The sequence below is a fragment of the Cucurbita moschata genome, unplaced genomic scaffold (assembly GCF_002738365.1).
Source record: "Cucurbita moschata cultivar Rifu unplaced genomic scaffold, Cmos_1.0 Cmo_Scf00012, whole genome shotgun sequence".
Lineage (NCBI taxonomy): Eukaryota > Viridiplantae > Streptophyta > Magnoliopsida > Cucurbitales > Cucurbitaceae > Cucurbita > Cucurbita moschata.
In genome coordinates, this window is record NW_019268528.1 from 1,602,064 (window position 1) to 1,621,268 (window position 19,205).

A 19,205-nucleotide genomic window follows, 5' to 3' on the forward strand; every position below is an offset into this window, starting at 1 on the left:
CCCCCCCCCCCCCAAAAAAAAAAAAAAAAAAAAAAGTAAAAGACGAAAAAGGAGAGCTGACAACATCCAGAATGTACAGAATAGCATACTTTCTACAACAATCATAACTGAATAGCTCCCTAAAGCTGAAGCAATGTATACTCGCAAGTTAATACCTAAAATTACAAGAATTAATTTCAAGTACTGAATAGTTTTGAAAAGTTACAACTCAAATTTCAAGAAAGCATTTCAGCTAGGTATTCTTTTTCATAGTTAACCTATAGTATCTATATAATAGTTTTTGTTAAATAATATTAATGTGAAGCTGAGTTATTTAAATAAGTTCCTGAGTGGGGTGCTTTATTAGGGTTGAGAAGGATATGAACGATTTTATATCTATGCTTCATAACCACATTAACTAGAGCTTACCTTCCCAGGTTTCAATATCTGGGAGAGGAATTGAGGAGAAGTTATCAGCTAAAAGAGACAAAAGTCATATGTTATTTGGTGGGACCAAAATATTGCAGCATACTCCAGATAAGGTAGTTTTTCTTGGAAGAAATTTGGTGGCTTTAGCTTTGATCTTGTGAATATTCTCATTTTTATGATTTATTTGGTGGAACAGACCTTTCCTCTTAGAACCCCTGATGGTGGCTGCCTAGCAGTTGTTTTGAGGACTGGGTTCGAAACAAGTCAAGGGAAACTAATGCGCACAATTTTATTTTCTACAGAGAGGGTAACTAATTTGACATTTATTGGTTTGCAACTGTGATGAAATTTGTACTATGCTTATTGTCCAAGATACGATAATATATGTGTATTTACCTTCTGCTATAATATATGTGTATTTACCTTCTGCTCCAATTGTAGGTTACAGCTAACAGTTGGGAAAGTGGCCTATTTATTATGTTCTTAGTTGTATTTGCCGTTATAGCTGCTGGTTACGTACTTGTAAAGGTAAGGTGACATACTTTTCTGTGCTCAAGTTGTAGATCTCAATGATATAGGGTGAAGTTAGTTGATTCGATGCAGGGATTGGAAGATCCCACGAGAAGCAAGTACAAGCTTTTCCTTAGTTGCTCACTTATAATCACTTCTGTAATTCCTCCTGAACTACCAATGGAACTGTCAATAGCCGTTAATACATCATTAATTGCTCTGGCGCGTCGGGGAATATTTTGTACAGAGCCCTTTCGAATACCATTTGCTGGAAAGGTAGTTTGCCTCTGCCTATCTAGTGAATTTTCACTCTGTTTTTGCAATTAAGTCCACTTCAAACTCTTTTCTTATTTATACAATGAGATCGTTAATTTATCTTCGGATCATATACATGATATTTTTATTCATTGTTTTATATTTCCAACCTTTGACGCATTAACTGGTAAGACAACTTTCTATCGGTTGTCATGCCATTACAAAAATATAAAGCTTCCATTGGGAAATATCTTATTTTGATAAGAAACCAAAACTATCATTAATGAAAGAAGAATTACAAATATGGGTGGTAAATACCATAAATACAAAGGAGAGTGGAAACCATACACCAAGAGTCATTGAAAAGCATGATCTCCAATTTTTTTTTATGGTTTTACCTGTGTTGTTGAAAGTTCATGTTAACTTCAAATTTCTTATAAAACAATATTGACTGCACATCCCCAAAGAAGCTGGTCAATGGCGTTGGGCATGGATGAGTGGTGCGACCAACTGATATTAAATTGTTGGAAGAGGAGAGACGATAGATTCTAAGTCGCTTGGTAGTGTAAAAACAGATTGTTGCGCTCCTATGAGTTCTTTGTGCAAGGCAGGCCTATAGAAGAAAAGAGTTATACTAACCACGATGAGCAATTAGTGCTATGTATAAATGGTTTAAAGGGACTGAGTTGAGTTTAAGTTCGGGTGATCACTTACCTAGGATTTAACACACTGTGTTACCCTTTTTTTCTTTTCTTTTGAATAAGAAACGATGAAACACTTCATTCCACTAAACCAACAACCTAAAGGACAAAGGGACAAGGATCCCTCCCCAAACCAAAGGATTTACAAGAAGAAGACCGTCCAATCTAGGTTGACAAGGAGAGTAGTGTAATTACAAAATTTTGTGTTGGTTGCCTCATTAGAGGCTGTAAACTGTACAAAACCACAAAAGTACTTCTTTTTATAAAAAAATTGAACTTATTTGTGAGTTACCTTGGCAATTAAATGTATTAAGGTTCGGTGGGTATTCCATGGGAATTGTCAAGGTGCATGCAATCTAGTCCAAAAACTCAAGGATTTAAATGCTTTGTAAAATTGATTAAGAATAGAGCTCTTATTTACAAGGAATGTTATGTTGGAGCCACAATGGTGATAACACAGTTGCGAACAGTCTCTATTTTCTATATATGAGGAATATTAGTTGGGAAACGTTACGAGGAGTATTATTAAGATGCTTTTTTATTTTTTATAGGAACTGTAAATTTTCATTGATTGAATGAAATTACAGAAATATGAGATCCTATCTAATGGATTATAAACAAACATCTCCAATTGGTTATTAGAGAAGATGAACTATAGTTACCAAGGGAGCGTTCAATTTATACCAAGTGATAAAAGGAAAAATAGATGTAAGAAAAGATTGGGTGTTTATTTCCTGAATGAAATTCAGCCAAAGGATTATTCATATTAGTATCAACCAAAGGATTATTAATATCAGTATTATTAAGATACTATCTGTGCATGTTTGTCATTAGACATTACGTTAGTGAGGGAGTTGGTTATAAATGGGGAGGTAAAATTTGGGGAAGTTTTGGCCTCTCGAAGTGCTTGGATATTGTAATATCTTCTTTCTTTATTTTGTAATACAATTTCAATGTTACTTGTTTACTTCTATTTTTGAAGACCCGGGTCCTATCAAGGACTTGGAGTTTGATGCAGTTTATTATGGCTTTTCCTTGGTGTTTTAACTGACTTTGGACGGTTGAATGTCCTAGACTTGTTTGTGATTATCTTTAAGTTTACATCTAGTCGCCAACAATTGGGGCTGCTTGTAGTTTTTATTGTTTTTTTAATATTATTTTGTAGATCTGATATTGATTTTGGTTCTGGCTTTGTGTTGATGTATTGCCTGTTTTTTTAATATTATTTTGTAGATCTGATATTGATTTTGGTTCTGGCTTTGTGTTGATGTATTGCCTTTTTAGAGCTGTAATACATAAATCTGTGTTGCGTAATTTCGTTTTTGTTCTGTTTTTGTTGGGTTGGCATGTTAGTATCTCTCTATGTGTGTATTTGTAATTAATCTTTTTTATTGTTTTTTTTTTCTGCAGGTTGATATTTGTTGTTTCGATAAAACAGGAACATTGACATCAGATGACATGGTTTGTTCATATTGAACTCAACATACGGAAATAGTTATCCATTATGTAATTCTATTGAAGATGTTTATTCTTCACTATCTGGGCATCTGTAGGAGTTTCGAGGAGTAGTTGGTGTGAGTGATAAGGAGGATTTGGAAACTGACATGACTAGTGTGTCTTTGCGCACAGTTGAAATTCTGGCTTCTTGCCATGCATTGGTGTTTGTGGACAACAAGTTGGTAAGCTAGCTTCGTTCTTGAATTCTTGATATATCTATCCATGAAAAGAAAAGTTTGCGTGAATATGCTTCTTACTAAATATTGCGCATGGAACACTGTATTTGGTTTTCACTTTTCAACTGGGTGGGAATCTCTGCTTGAAAAGGTTGTTATTAATGGGGTTGATTTGACATTATCTCATGAAACACGTTGCCTTGGACATCCGAACCTTTACTTTGCTAGCACTTGTTGGATATACATTTGGAGCAAGTGTATTTAAACATTTATTCCAATTTTGAAACCGCTCCTGCTACCTTTGACCAAATGCATTCCCTCTATGTTGGAGTGGCCTTGGCCCGGGTGTTTCGTTCTAGGCCTCTCTTAGTGGATTATTATTATTATTATTATTATTTCTTACTCTTTTAAGAATTTGAACAAATAACGTAAATAACTCGAACTATCCCAACCCAAATACTTCATGGTTGAGGAGGTTGTGTGACAGAGATTATCGTTTCTATGTTCACAGAAATCGTGAATATAAATTCTATATACAAGCAGGACCATCCAATCCCTCTCGAAAGAAAATGTTGAAAACTAAATAACCCGAACTATCCCAAACCAAAAACTTTCACATAATAATGGTTTCCAAGTTTCTGTGAAGGGGGATTCGATGGTCCTGCTTGCATATAGTACCTTTCAGATATATATTCATATGCAGACTTAGTTAAAGGGTATTTATTTGTTTGCACGTGTCAAAATATATTCTTTTTTTTTTTTTAATTTTTAAATTCATTCAACATTCATATTAAAGTTACATCTGGGAACATTACTTTATCTGTTCTCACTTTTCGATAGGTGGGGGATCCTCTTGAAAAGGCTGCACTCAAGGGAGTTGATTGGGCTTACAAATCTGATGAGAAAGCGATTCCCAGAAAGTATGTTCCCCTCCTTTCTTTTAAGGTTCCACAAACATATGAATTTATGTGTCGATGTACTTATATATGTAAATTATAATGTAGAAAGATTCCTTAAATTGATTGAAGTTTTAGTTTAAATCTGATATCCTATGGAAGATTATCAAATTTATAACTTAAATTTTATGTTTACATGTATTATCTCAGCATGTAAAAAGTTGCACGTTGGGCCATGGTCAAACAGTCAACGATAAGATACAAATTTAGATTTGTTTGAGGTTATAAATTGTTTTTTTTGTTCACCTCCCTCAAATGTTAATACCCAAGCTTGCTAATACTGAAAGAGGTAGACTTACTCTCATCCAGTCCATTTGTTTCTCAACTTACTTTTTCTCTTTGTTTAGGGTCCCCATGATGGTTAGTAAGTCTTAGTAGAAGCTTTAGATATACACATAAGTGGCAATGTACTTGTTTTTAACTCTCTCTCTTCCGTACACAAACACGCCATGCCAAATTTCATAACATAGACATTTGAGTGAAACTACATAGACATTTCCACGGAAGGTAGATGCTACGATTGTACTTGGTGCAATCTTTATGCCCGTGCCTTTACTTTTTAGAACAGTCATCCATGCACTTTGAATTCACGTTCAATGTTACTTAAGCATTTTATCTTATCCTCTTCATTCTTCATTACATATTTTGGGTTATCAAAAAAAAAAAAAGCTCCTGCTTTAAGTTTTGTGCATCAGCAACTGCTCTTTCTGTTTTTCTCTAGGTGAGACATTTAGTTCTTATAGTCATCTAACTCTGCATAGCTATGCATTTTTCTTTATTTTCATTGTAGAATTTGTTTTTAATTAATTGCAGGGGAAGTGGGCACGCTGTCCAGATTGTTCAGAGGCACCACTTTGCTTCACATTTGAAGAGAATGGCAGTTGTTGTACGCCTTCAAGAGGAATTTCTTGCATTTGTGAAGGTCTGATTGTTTCCTCTTCATGTCCATCATACGTGTTAGACTTATTTATTTCTAGTTACCTTGTTTCACGAGTAAGACTTTTTTTCCCTTTCCTTTTTGGGATGAAGAACCATACTTTCATTGAGAATCTGAAAGATATACAATGGGTAACTGAAAAAAAAAACCAGCACAACCAATCTTTTAAATGAGGCTAGATTCTTTTACTTATTTATTTTTTTTAAAAGAAACCAACTTTCATGAAATTGAATGAAGGCATAAATAAAGGGGCTTTGAAAAAGAATGGCCCAAATAAACGACAACTGAGACGAAACAGAACAAAAGCCATGCCAATATAACTAGCGACTTTCTTTCAACTGCCCTAATTGAAGTTAAGAAGAACATTTATGACTTAATTCCAGTAGAAATTGTTGTGAAGGATGGTAGTATTAGAAGTTTCTCTCTCTGTTTTGGTGATATAGTTTCTGTTGATACTCCAAGTTCATGGTGATTTATCATTCAAAGACTTTTCAAATTCGGTGGAAGATGAATTTATTTTGTTGTATAAAGATAAGTTGAACGAAGTAGCTGTTGGTTCTAAGGGACCCTTAGTGCATGATCCGCTTCTTAATTTGAAAGACCCAAATGCCTTAAAAATCATTCATTCCACTGATCATGATGGAATTATTGTTGGGCAGTCTTAATGTGGTTGATCCTCTCTCTTTATTGATGAAACATTTCAACAAGAAGAGCCACAAGAAGAATAGAACCTCGGGAAGACGAAGAGAAACCCCACTTATCCATATGTTCTAATTTTGTATGCATCAACTACTTGGTGTATGCTAGATAGATCATTTTGTAATGATATGCTTAGCAATATTTGTGTTAATTGGAGGGGTTTTTTGAAACCCCATTATTCTTGGAGGACTTCCTCCCTTTTAGTATGTTTCATTTTATTAATGAAATTTATGGATTTAATAAAAAGAGAATAAAAGGTAAAATTACAAGAAAACTGCTCTAGTTGTTAAGAATAGAATATAAAAGATCAACTACAAATCTCTTAGAAAGCTCATAGAGAGCCAGGGAAATGGTCGCTCCCTAAACCTCCTTCCCAGGCTTCTTAAACCCATTAAGACCCTCCTATTTCTCTTGTGCCATAAAATTTAGAAAAGCTCGCTTGCCAAAGTTCAATTAGAGGCTAGAATGAACAGATGTGGTGTAGCAATTTGATTATATTGAAATCGATTTTGGTGGATAATTGTATGAATTCTTTGTTTCATAGTTGTATTAACTTTCATGAAGTATGAACACATTAAGTGTTTGAGTTCTTCACGAAACTGGTAAGATATGCACATAGATTTGCATCAAGAATGTAATTTGGGAACGCAAGGATGAAACGAAAGAATGATGTTATTGTTATTTAATTTCAGACATGTTAGGACATGCTAGGGACACATCTAGCATACATTGGCCTGAATATAAGTATTTAGATTCTAGCACCAGAGTTACATGTCGAGTTTGTTATTTGCCATGCAAATAATTGTTTTAACCTCCCCAGTTTAAATAAACTTGGTCTCTTCATTTCAGGGTGCCCCCGAAACCATCCAGGAGAGGCTCACGGATATACCTTCATTTTATGTTGAGACGTATAAGAAGTATACACGACAAGGTTCCCGTGTCCTTGCTCTTGCTTACAAATCACTTCCAGACATGACAGTAAGATATTTGTCCCATCACCCCCTTCCTCCTTCCACCTTCCACATCTATGCATAAATTTAAAATGACCATTTACTATTTTGGATGTTTTCGCCAACATCATCGTTGCCATTTTAGTTGTCCCTGTTATTGTCACAGTTGACAGTTTCATTTTTTTCTTAGGGTTATTTTTCCAACTGTGATTTTCACGATCACCATCTTTGTCTCGGAAACATGGGCACTCTATTTGAGCACATTGTTGTTTATCCGCACAAGCATGTTTGAACATACACTGGAGACATGCTGGACGTGTGATTGAAATCTCTGATTTTTTAAATAACTCGTAAAATCTAGAACATGTTAAGGCCATATTTGAACATGAAGGGGAATATATTGGGTGACACATGCAACAGAGAAAATGAACAAAACTATTCATAGAAACGTTAGAAAAAGAAAAGTCTTCTTTTAATCGAGTGAAATTATTCACGTAAGGAACTTAGATTTAATGTAAGGAAGGATGAAAATCTATTGGAACTGAACAATAAATATTTAAATAAATAAAAAACGAAGAAAATAATTATATTTCTATTAATAAATCTGCGTAAAAGTAATTTTTCACTGTTCAGATCAAGTTTTTTGTGTTTTTCCCCTTTGTAAAGATGTATATTTTGAGGGGAATTGCTCTTATTTTGTTGTTAAATAACATTTTGTCCAAGAAGATACACACTTTATTTAACATTATTTAAAGTTGCTTTAGATTGAGTAGATGAAGATGGAAGTTCTGTAGTTTATTGAAGTATTAATAGGTGGAAAAGTATATTAAAATATATTTCATTGAAAATGCCCATGACCTAACTTCTTAGAAAATGTTATATCTCATTGTCTGGATTTTCTCATGTTTGTGTCCATGTTCCTTGGATCATTGTCATTGTCTTCTTTATCGCTGTCATTGTCATCAATATTATGTACTAATTGAAATGGAATGTACATAAATCTGTAATTTCATTATATAAATGCTTCATTTACCTGGCTGGTTTCTATTTCTTTCCAATATTGTAGGTTAGTGAAGCTAGAGCCCTGGATAGGGACGTGGTGGAGAATGACCTTACATTTGCAGGTTTTGCGGTAATCAGGGACTTCCTCTCTCTTGTTTCATTTTTAATATCTGATTTTAATCATTTGGAATGCCACTCGTTCTTTTGTCCACCCATAATTGATTCTCCATTCTTACGAAATATGCAGCTTGCAATTAGAGCTATTTTTTCTGTTTCTCTTTAGTTTCTGTTCTCTTTTGTTTAATGTTCATTAATTACATTCCAGGTGTTCAATTGTCCAATTAGAGCAGATTCGGCGACAATATTATCTGAGCTTAAAGGATCATCCCATGACTTGGTACAGTTTATCCAGCCTAATTATTTCCACTTAATTGTGACTAATAGAAAATACTTGTTGGTTTACTAAATCAGTGAGGTTTAAGAGCTTCATTATCGATTTTGTAAGGAACTAATCTTCTTTCCATTTTGCATTTTATGCATCTATGATGAGAGGTTGTAGTATGAATTAATCAGTACCAGTGGATTTGTTCTGTTGTGAAACTGACTATGTTCTTTAGTTTCTGTTTTCCGAAGTGAAAGACTCTTATTCTTCGAAAATCAGATTTTCTGGATTAAGCATCTAACTGGATGAACAAGACATTACGAAAACTATAAATTTAGGAAAATATACTCAACTATTAGTTCAGATATTCTCAATAGAATCTGAATGTCAAACCACGGTAAGTTATGACAGAGCTACTCTAAGTGTAGTCTTAATTGATCTGATGGTACAAAGATTCAACTCAAATTTGGAAGTCCACGTCCATTGAAATTTTTAATATCATCTGGACTCTAACCATGGCCGTAAGAATTTTCTTCGATCCCTGAAACCTCTATTTACCTCGTTTGGTCTCTTTTGTGTATCATGTAACTGCAAACTCGATTGATTACTCAAGGCAGTCTTGTAGGCCTCGTCATGTCTTATAGGATTCTGCCATCTGCTTAGTAATTTTTTCCTATATTTGCAACCTACCTATCATTCTTTATGGATGTCGGTCACTACCTTTATGTAATTTTGATCTCGGTCTTGTTTTTTTACATTGGAGTCTTTTCCTTAACAAGTATGGACTCCCGTTTTTTCGGACCTATTGGACCTATTTCTTTCTATATGCCCTTGTATTCCTACATCTTCTCCATAAAAGTTTGGTTCCTTACAAAAAAAAATATATATATTCCATATTTTTTAATAAGTCGATGAAAATAAATAATTTGAAATTGTTCGATCTTCAATCCCTTTCTGTATCATTCTGAAGCAAGTTTCTGGAGTGAAATACATGCTTTTCTGTTGTATCAGGTAATGATTACTGGTGACCAAGCTTTAACAGCATGCCACGTAGCTAGCCAAGTTCATATTACCTCAAAGCAGATTTTAATTCTCAATTCAAAGAAGGGAACTGAGGAGTATGAATGGCTCTCCCCAGATGAGTTACAGACAGTTCCCTACAGGTGAATTTTACGAGTATTTAAAGTCCTCACTTTGCTTCTACTTTTTTTCCCATGCTTCTGAACCGTGCTGGTTTACATCTTTTTCCCACATATGTTAGTGTTTACATTTACATGATTTCTTTATCCTCATATATATTTCGTCAGAGAGAAAGAGGTGGGAGATTTGTCAGAGATGTATGATCTGTGTATTGGAGGTGACTGCATCGAAATGCTACATCGCACCTTCACTGTGCTGGATGTTATTCCATACGTTAAGGTTCTCGATCTCTCTTTTGTAAGAATATTGTTTCTTGCAATGATGCCAACTTGATGCCGTATATCTGAACTGGTCTATCAGGTTTTTGCAAGAGTTGCTCCTGAGCAGAAAGAACTCATATTGACCACTTTTAAAACAGTAGGAAGAATGACGTTGATGTGTGGGGATGGAACGAACGATGTTGGTGCTTTGAAACAGGTCTTGTCTTAAGATGTTTATCGACTTACATTTTAGGGCGTTAACAATTTTAATGTGGAGCAGCAGAAAGATTTTGTGCTAGAACATTTAACTTGGATGTTTGAGATGAATTCCTTTTCTATATAGCATTTATAATTCCCTTCCTTGTTTATCAGGCCCATGTAGGAATTGCTCTCCTGAACGCTGTCCCTCCTCAAAGTGGCAACTCTTCTTCAGAAGCATCTAAAGATGACGCTGCTCGGTCTGCAAAGTCGAAGAAATCTAAGCTTTCATCCGAAGCATCAGGAAAACCACTTCTAGCTGGAGAAGGTTCTTCAAAAAGCAAAGGTAGTGCAAAACTGGATTCTGCTACTGAGCAAGCTAGTAACCGTGCACGGACACCTGCCGAGATGCAAAGACAGAAGCTAAAGAAACTTATGGATGAGTTAAATGAAGAGGGTGATGGGCGCTCCGCCCCTATTGTCAAGCTTGGAGATGCATCCATGGCATCACCATTCACAGCAAAGCATGCTTCTGTTGCCCCGACTACGGACATTATTCGCCAAGGTCGAAGTACTCTGGTGACAACTCTTCAGATGTTTAAAATACTCGGTCTCAACTGCCTCGCTACCGCCTATGTACTCAGTGTTATGTATTTGGACGGTGTCAAGCTAGGCGATGTTCAAGCGACCATCAGTGGAGTATTCACAGCAGCCTTCTTTCTGTTCATCTCACATGCGCGCCCCCTTCCAACACTTTCAGCTGAACGCCCCCATCCACACATCTTTTGTTCTTATGTTCTCCTTTCTCTGTTAGGCCAATTTGCAATCCACTTATTTTTCTTGATGTCTTCAGTGAAAGAAGCCGAAAAGCACATGCCTGATGAATGTATAGAGCCAGATTCAGACTTTCATCCCAACTTGGTTAACACAGTTTCATACATGGTAAGCATGATGCTTCAGGTGGCAACCTTTGCTGTAAACTACATGGGTCATCCCTTCAACCAGAGCGTATCCGAAAACAAGCCATTCCTATACGCTCTCTTGGCTGCGGTTGGTTTCTTCACCGTCATTACCTCGGATTTGTTCAGAGATCTCAATGACTGGCTGAAACTCGTTCCACTGCCTGCGGGATTGAGGGATAAGCTTCTAGCTTGGGCACTTCTTATGTTCTTGTGCTGTTACTCCTGGGAAAGACTATTGAGATGGATGTTCCCAGGTAAAATCCCGGCATGGCGAAAGCGACAACGACTGGCGGCTGCGAATCTGGAGAAGAAGAAACAGCTGTGAGTGAATTTTTTTTTGTAGTAGAATGGGATTGAGCCCATGTATTGTAGCAATAGAAAGAAGGATATGATGATTTATATTTGCCACTGAGGCCTTACTAAGTGGTGGAATTTTGTCAAAATTTCTTATAAAATTTAGGTGTAGACTCTGTTTATGGGTAGTCTTAAACTGACAACTTTTGGTTGGAATGATGTTTTTTTCCAAATTCAAACGATGTAAATGACACAATTAGTCATCGTTGCTTTATCCGAATCTAATGAATTGGTCCTACCGAGTTTGATGCTACATTACGTGCATTGTTACTGTTACTGTCGTTAGTCTTATAGTTTTAAAGCAGATCTATTAATAATAGTTTTCTCATTCTTATAAGATTTGTTTTGTTCTCATCTTCAACCGATGAGATCTCACAATCCACTGCCTTGGGGGGCCGGCGTTTTCGCTAACACACCACCCGGTGTCTGGCTTTAGTACTATTTGTAACAGTTTAAGCTCACTACTAGCATATATTGTCCACACTCTTTAGAAGGAATGTTTTGTTTCCCTCTTCAACTAATGTGAGATCTCACAACACTTGAGTTAACTAGACATAACCCCAATAGTACAAAACTATCAACTTAAGTGTAGTTTAATTGATATAAACCTTATATGATTATATGTTCGTGTTACTATCAACTTAAGTGTAGTTTAATTGATATAAACCTTATATGATTATATGTTCGTGTTTTCACGCGACAAATAAGAATAAAAAAAAAAAATCCACTTGTTGAATTTTTTTTTCTTGGATTCTATTTTCGCATTATCGTCCACCAATTCTAATAAAAATGGTAAATTTTTATAAAATAAAAAATTTGCACAAAAATAATGTTGACAAATGCACAAATTAAACCACTTATTAACCATTTCAAAACTCATAATTTTGAACAAAAATTTTTGCTTTAATTTTGTGTGTCTCTAAATTTTATTAATTCATATCATATATATGTTTTTATATTCAAACATTTATATGATACTTTGAGTGATAACTCATTAAAAAATTAAAATTAATAGTACTTTTTAAAATTAAAAGATAAAATGTAACAATTATAGATGTAATTTGATAAAATTAAAAATTTAGAATGAAAAGTGATTTAAGGGACAAATTTTCAATTTTTTTTAAACAAGTAATTATAAAGGAAATTAATTTAGAAATGAAATATTAGCCCTAATTATAAAATATTGGACTTCAATCCGAAAATATGAGATTGTTGTAATGTAACAAAATGGAAACCCTAATTTATGAATTGAGACTCGAGAGACCTAAAGGGCTATAAGGAACCAAATCGAACAAAGGTGAAGTGCTGGTGAAAATGGCGTGGAGACGGGCTGCATCAATCTTTGTTCTTTTACATATTGGTCTCTCTTTTCTTAGCTTTTGAGCCAAAATCAACCGCGCTGATCTTCGCTTTCTCTCCCGTTTAATTTGTCTCTCAACGAACTGGCAGCTGATCGTTAACTTATTGCAGAAGCTGTGGAAGAAGTTTGAATTATTGAAGAAATTTGTTTCGCCATTCTCCCCTTTATTTTTATCCTATTGGGTATTCTCTATCAGCTCCTCATATTAATTTCTTTGTTTTCTTGATGGGGTTTTGGTTATGGATTGCCAATAATGCACATAACTTGTTCGGATTCATGGCTTCTTCCATTTGTTACTCGCTTTTGATATTTGAAATGTTCGATAGAAGGAATTATGTATTGCCTGCTAACTGTTCGACAAAATGCCTCATAGAGGTTGAATCTGTATGTGTGTTCTTCCGTGATGAATTTAAGCCTTCTCCAGCGTACCCGATGTTTATTTAGTAGTTTAATCCGTTTATTTACTCCTGAGATACTTCATGTGATTTGGGTGTTCATAGGAGTTGTAATCGGGTTCTTTCAGTACAAAAGCGGGGTTGGCTAGTAGAAGGAGGAAAAGATGTTGAAACACTTGCTTGGAAACATGCGGAAACATGCGGTTTGTGCATGTGAAGTAAACAGGGCCAGGCCTTATTTGTTTGTGCCAACAAGTGACTTTCATAAGGGGGAGGTAAGAATTTCTTCCCTTAGTTATCTATATGTTTGTTTTTAAATGTATATATTATTTTTTTCTAATAAGCAAAACCTCCAAAATAAGATACTACACACAATACATCTTCAAAATCACAATATTTCACTCTTTGCATAATTTACATAATGAGGTAACATAGACTTTCACCAAAAAGGAATTTTACCCAGTAGTAATTTACTGGATTGAATAGTTTTGAAAAGCTTTGGATGGATCACAAGGAGAAGCCATATGAAGCTTGATTGATTCAAAGGTTTCTTCCCATGAGGAGCATTTTTTGTCAAAGATCTTCTTCTAAAACCAAATTCCCTTTGGTACTTGACAATGTTGATCCAAAGAATCCAAGCTTTTCCTTCGACACCGTGACTGCTTAAGCAACCGTATATGTTACTTCTAGCTTTAGCACTGAAACTAATGGCCTAATCTCTTACAGATAACTTAAGAGATACCTCCCAGAAGCTTTACATAGGAGCTGGGAGTTCATAGAATTTAGGATATGGATACCATATCATCCACTAAGAGTTGACCGAATAATCAGATAGTGAAGTTGTTATCTTAGATGTTGTAATGGCTAACAAGGGCTTTAACCTTGTCTTTTTCAGTTTTATTGTTTCGGTTATTATTTTCTTGTTTTCGTGAGGAACAGGCTTGTTAGTCAGTTGTTGACTTGTGGCGGATTCTCTTCGTCGTTTTTTATAGCTGTTATTGTAGTTAGTTAGGTGGCTGGACTTATCTCCTATAAATTGGGGGTCTTTCCAAAGGTGCAAGGCAAATTTCAGAAAACTAATGAAGATTTCTACGCCTTTGTTACCGAATTACATCTAAGACATCTATGAGGTGTCAACTTCAAAGTAGGTAACTAGAATTATAAATATTCTACGAGTTTTCAATATCAACTGTTGAGGGCTTCTGCGAGATCCCACATCTGTTTTTATAAGGGTGTGGAAACCTCTCTCTAGTAGATGCGTTTTAAAACCTTGAGAGGAAACTCGGAAGGGAAAGCCCAAAGAGGACAATATCTGCTAGTGGTGGGGCTTGGACCGTTACTAACTTCATAGTAATCCTTATATTAGTTTTGCCTTGGACACCAACAATGATAGAGAAGATCACATATTCAAATTTAATCAATATCTGTATCCCTATATCCTCTTATTGCCTACTCTTTTGACTTCTACATGATGTTATCATTTTCATAGTGCTTAAATGAATCCATCTTTTGCATTAGAAAAATTACTTGCCCAGATTTATGAACCTTTGATTACTCCATCACAGGCTCATTATGCACCCAGAAGTTTCTTTGGTGTGGAGGACTTCGTCGACGATGATAATAGTCGGCCATACACATACCAAAAGGGGAAGAAATCCAAAAATCCAAAAAAGCACATATCATTCAAACAACGGACGGTAGCCTACATGGAACCATTTACACTCGACGTGTTCATCTCGAAGCGGTTTGTTTCAGCATCGCTCACGCACAGGGTGACTTGTAAACAAGTTGCAGTTGCAGGTACGAACTCGAAAGATATCAAAGCTGTTCTTCAGTCTCGTTCGGACATTCCTGCTTGTTTGGCCGTAGGCCGAATTTTATCTGAGAGGGCTAAAGAAGCTGATGTTTATACTGCTAGTTACACTCCTAGAGAGAGGGATAAATTTGAAGGCAAAATAAGAGCTGTGGTTCAGTCTCTTATTGATAATGGGATTGATGTAAAAATCTACCTGGAGTAAACAACCAATTATCCTTTTGAAATAACACTTTGGATTCTTCATTAATGCTCTTCTGAATCTTCTATTTAGGTGTGTTATTATATCAAGGTTTCGATACCGTGTGGTTTGTAGCGTTTGTTTCTGAACATCCAAGGCGAATGCTCGAATTTTAACGATGAAAACTTAATAACTTAAAATCCTCGCACTCTTAGCGAAACCTCTCTAGAGATCAGTAAAGGTATGGGATTTACGCCAATTTTGCGCGTTAGAATCCTATTTTGATATATGTACTTGTCAGTGTATTTTTAATAAATCTTAAATTTAGTAATTTAATTTTTTTAAAAAAATTTATTTAATTTTTCATAACATTAAATGACACTGTGGATGTATTTTTCAAAAGTTATAAACAAAAGATATTTTAATCAATATTTTATAAATTTTTAAGAAAATATTTTGTAAATAAATTATTAAAATAAGGTAATAAGGTAAAATATATTGAATTTTAAAAATTATTTAAAATTTTTTATCTAATAAATTTTATAATTTTGTATGGTTAAATCTTCATTCTATTTTACATTTTTTAAAATTTATGAATAACTATTTAATAGATAAATTATTTTTTAATATTTTATAAAAATCTATTAATGACGTAATTGAAAGTTAAAAAGAATATTGAATATATTAGGTTTTTAAAAGTTGGAAGAATATAATAATTCCCTCTTTTCTTTTCTCCGACAGATTTAGTTGCATTGAAAAGCAATCGACGGAACACGAAATCCCCATCTCTCTTGATCGTTCATCGTTTCCAGATTATTGGTTCTCTTCTCAGATCGCTCTCTATTTTCGTCGGCTTCCCAGGTACTTGCTAGCGTCTCTTATCTCTATCTGCGAGTTTTTGTTGATCTTTGTTAGCTTGCCGAGAGAGAGAGAGAGAGAGTGGGGGTAATGAGATGGAGCTGGAATTGCCTGATGTTTGGTGTTTCGTTGCGGGAAATGGGAGTTGTATGTTTGGTGTTTTTGGCTTGGTTCTTTGCACGTAACTTCTGGTTCAGAATTTAGGGTTTTGTAATTGTATATATATTTGTTTATGCCAGGGCTTTGTAATTTGGATTAGAGCAAGCTATCGTTGCTCGATAAGTTAGGTTGATTACTTGTAGTTACATATATATTGGGTTCATTTGGCTCGAGAAGAGTACTGTTTTTTTTTTTTTGGGTATTTAGGGCATTAGATTCTAGGCGTGGAGCCTGGCAGCAGTTGTTTGAAAATTTTTATAAGTTTTTTCCTCTTCTGATTGTCTTTTATTCTTCATTTTTAGCAATTGTAGTTCTTTTCTCTATTTGTAATTTTTATATTTTTTTGTTTTTTATGGTCTATTTTCCTCTAGAATGAAGCCTTCTTCTTCATGTGTGAACATTTATCTGCTGTCTCTACTGTAAAGATATAGCTTCCAAAATTTTTCTTCCTTTGATAGAAGTGGACTAGGAACCATCAATGGTGAAAGAAAGTACTTCTCTTATTATTTCCACTGAAATGTTCCATGATTTTTCTATTAAGAGGCAAAAGAAAGCTCACCTTGACAGAGCGACTGTTGGAATCCAAACAACTGCTAGTCTCGTTAGTTCTTCTATTAGCAACCCCCTCTTCGGAAATCTCTTGAAACACCTGAAGCAACCTTTTAGAATATATATATATATATAAAAGGCAAGGCGCTACTATGAGAATGAATTGGACTAGAAGGCGTTAAACCTGGAAATTTTAGGCATACACTATATTAGGAAAAAAAAAAAAAAAAAAAAAGAGAAAGAAGTCTACAGCTTATTTGGGGAATACTGTTTTATGTTGATAGTATGGATATGGCTGATTTTAAGTACTGTTTTTAATGTTGCTTATGGAGGAATCTGTTGGGAGGAGCCTAAGGTAGATTTTTTAAAGCTCAAGATGCACTAAAGCGCAATAGTCCTATAGGGCTGTGCAGTGCATGCTTCTTTATTAGTTTATTATTTATTATTTTTTTAAAACTTTTTTTTGGCAAGCATGCTGTGTTTAAGTTACACTAAATATATTTGTAGATGTACATATACATAATAGTAAACATCCAATGAGGGTTATCGTTTAGCTGCTATGTAGATTCGCTGCTATTTCTATGTATAAAAAAATACATTAACGCAGAGCCTTGGGGGAAGAACTTTACTGGGAAAATTGGAATTCTTTGGAAATTTGCAGCAAGGGTTATCGGATGGCTGTTATGGAAGGGGCATAATCAAAGAAGCTTTTAAAATAGGACATCTTCTTTGGATAGACTTTGAGACTATGTAAAGCAACAACTATTTGGTGGTGCTCAAACCACACAAAATTCTTTTTTAGCCTCCTCAAGATAACAAATTATTGGCAGTCCTTGATTGCTTAGTTTCTTTCTAGGTGTGGTCATCTACTCCTTGGCCCCTAGGATGCACGCTAAAAATAACAATAATAAAAATTCAAGGTTTATCAAAGAAGCAGTACGAAGAACTTAGAAATGCAAAGAAGAACCGCAAATGAGTATTGTCACAAACCCTTGTTGCATTGTTTAAGTACTGCTGCCATTGGGAAACCGCAAATAAATACTAGGTTTTTGCTTAGGATTTTTTTTTTCCTAAAAGAAAAATAAAAATTATAGAGAAGCTTTTGAGACGTGCACCTTTGCTAGGCCTCAAGAACTAGCACCTCTCTCTCTAACCATAGGTAAGGCGCACACCTCCTTAAGAATAGGCAAGGCACTCACCTTCCTAATGCAAAGAATTGAAGAAGAAATGAAAAGAAAAAAATGTGAAGGAGATAGAGAGAAGAGGTCTACCGTGAATGGGTATCGCTTCAAACCCTTGTTGTGTTTAAGTACGGCCAAGGGGGGATTGGAAAAAACGCAAGGGTTTTGTATTTAGGGATATTTATTCTAATAAAATAAAGTAATTAAGAAGCCATTTGAGGTTAGAGCCTCAAGAGAACACATCTCCCTGATGCCAAGATCTAGAGAAGAAATGAGAAGAAATAATGTAACGGAGATGGAGGAGAGGTCTACCGTGAATGGGTATTGCCACAAGCCCTTGTTGTGTTGTATAAGTATGACTACCAATGGGTATCACACCCATAAGGGGATTATGGGCATGAAAAAAATAAAAGCAAGGATTTTTGCATCTAGGGATATTTTTCTTAAAAAAAAAAAAGGTTAAATGTAACCGCCCAAGCCCACCAACGCTAGCAGATATTGTCCTTTTTGGGCTTTCCCTCAAGGTTTTAAAACGCATTTGCTAGAGAGAGGTTTCCACACCCTTATATGCAATGTTTCGTTTTCCTTTCCAACCGATATGGGATCTCACAATCTACCCCCTTGGGGACCCAACTTCCTTGCTGGCACACCGCCCGGTGTCTGGCTCTGATACCATCTATAACAGCCCAAGTTTACTGCTAGCGGATATTGTCCTCTTTGAGCTTTCCCTTCTAGGCTTCCCCTCAAGGTTTTAAAACATGTCTACTATGGAGAGGGTCTAGCCCTACTCCGACCAGTGCCTCGCACGGTTCGGTGACTAGCTCTGATACCATTTGTAATAGCCCAAGCCCACCACTAGCAGATATTGTTTTCTTTGGGCTTTCCCTCAAGGTTTTAAAACGCGTCTACTAGGGAGAGGTTTCCACACCCTTATAAGCAATGCTTCGTTCCCGTCTCCAACCGATGTGAGATCTCTCAAATGTGTGTCAGAGGTCCGAATAACTATGGCCTATCTCCATAGTAGACGTGTTTTAAAAGCTTGAGGGGAAGTCCAGATGGCATAACTCAAAGAAGACCATATTCGCTAGCGGTGGGGTTGGGCTGTTATATTAAAATAATTCGGAAATGCCAAGGCGCTAATGTTACGCCTCTTGAAGTACATGCCGCAAGGGAGCTTTTAAAGAGATAAAAGTTTATGACGTTGAAAGAGGCCTTCGATAAGTCAGCTAAATTTGGAAATGCCATTTATCTCATACTACTCTTTCGATGCATAGCCGAATGGTTTAGAAAGAAAAAAAAAAAAAAAAAAAAAAAAAAAATCT

The 19,205-nt window shown here is 35.4% G+C and overlaps 3 protein-coding genes across 7 annotated transcripts in view; all 3 read left to right on the plus strand.

Annotated features, from left to right (window-relative positions):
• LOC111450403 (probable manganese-transporting ATPase PDR2) overlaps window positions 1–11,543 on the plus strand; it is a 17,656-nt gene extending 6,113 nt beyond the window's left edge. For 2 of the 4 annotated variants that reach the window (XM_023090500.1, XM_023090502.1), the window contains 15 exons: window positions 417–521; window positions 605–715; window positions 850–936; window positions 1,012–1,194; window positions 3,285–3,335; window positions 3,428–3,553; window positions 4,388–4,467; window positions 5,317–5,425; window positions 6,989–7,117; window positions 8,156–8,221; window positions 8,417–8,488; window positions 9,485–9,636; window positions 9,781–9,892; window positions 9,974–10,090; window positions 10,246–11,543. In XM_023090500.1, coding sequence (XP_022946268.1) covers window positions 417–521; window positions 605–715; window positions 850–936; window positions 1,012–1,194; window positions 3,285–3,335; window positions 3,428–3,553; window positions 4,388–4,467; window positions 5,317–5,425; window positions 6,989–7,117; window positions 8,156–8,221; window positions 8,417–8,488; window positions 9,485–9,636; window positions 9,781–9,892; window positions 9,974–10,090; window positions 10,246–11,358 — 2,613 coding nt within the window. In that variant the 3' untranslated portion in view covers window positions 11,359–11,543. The remainder of the gene's footprint in view (window positions 1–416; window positions 522–604; window positions 716–849; window positions 937–1,011; window positions 1,195–3,284; window positions 3,336–3,427; window positions 3,554–4,387; window positions 4,468–5,316; window positions 5,426–6,988; window positions 7,118–8,155; window positions 8,222–8,416; window positions 8,489–9,484; window positions 9,637–9,780; window positions 9,893–9,973; window positions 10,091–10,245) is intronic. The other 2 variants (XM_023090499.1, XM_023090501.1) reach the window with 2 other exon arrangements.
• Window positions 2,736–19,205, plus strand: part of LOC111450407 — a 20,329-nt gene continuing 3,859 nt past the window's right edge. Inside the window, exons 1-2 of the mRNA XM_023090506.1 lie at window positions 2,736–2,746; window positions 15,878–15,997. The gene's annotated coding sequence lies outside the window, so the exon portion shown is untranslated. The remainder of the gene's footprint in view (window positions 2,747–15,877; window positions 15,998–19,205) is intronic.
• LOC111450420 (50S ribosomal protein L18) lies at window positions 12,593–15,205 on the plus strand. 2 transcript variants are annotated; one of them, XM_023090529.1, is made up of 3 exons: window positions 12,593–12,929; window positions 13,271–13,417; window positions 14,708–15,205. In XM_023090529.1, exons 2-3 carry the CDS (start codon window positions 13,307–13,309, stop codon window positions 15,158–15,160), a joined length of 564 nt encoding a protein of 187 aa, XP_022946297.1. In that variant the 5' UTR covers window positions 12,593–12,929; window positions 13,271–13,306; the 3' UTR covers window positions 15,161–15,205. The 2 variants fall into 2 exon arrangements, with proteins under 2 accessions (XP_022946297.1, XP_022946296.1); XM_023090528.1 differs by having other exon boundaries at window positions 12,594–12,929; window positions 13,248–13,417.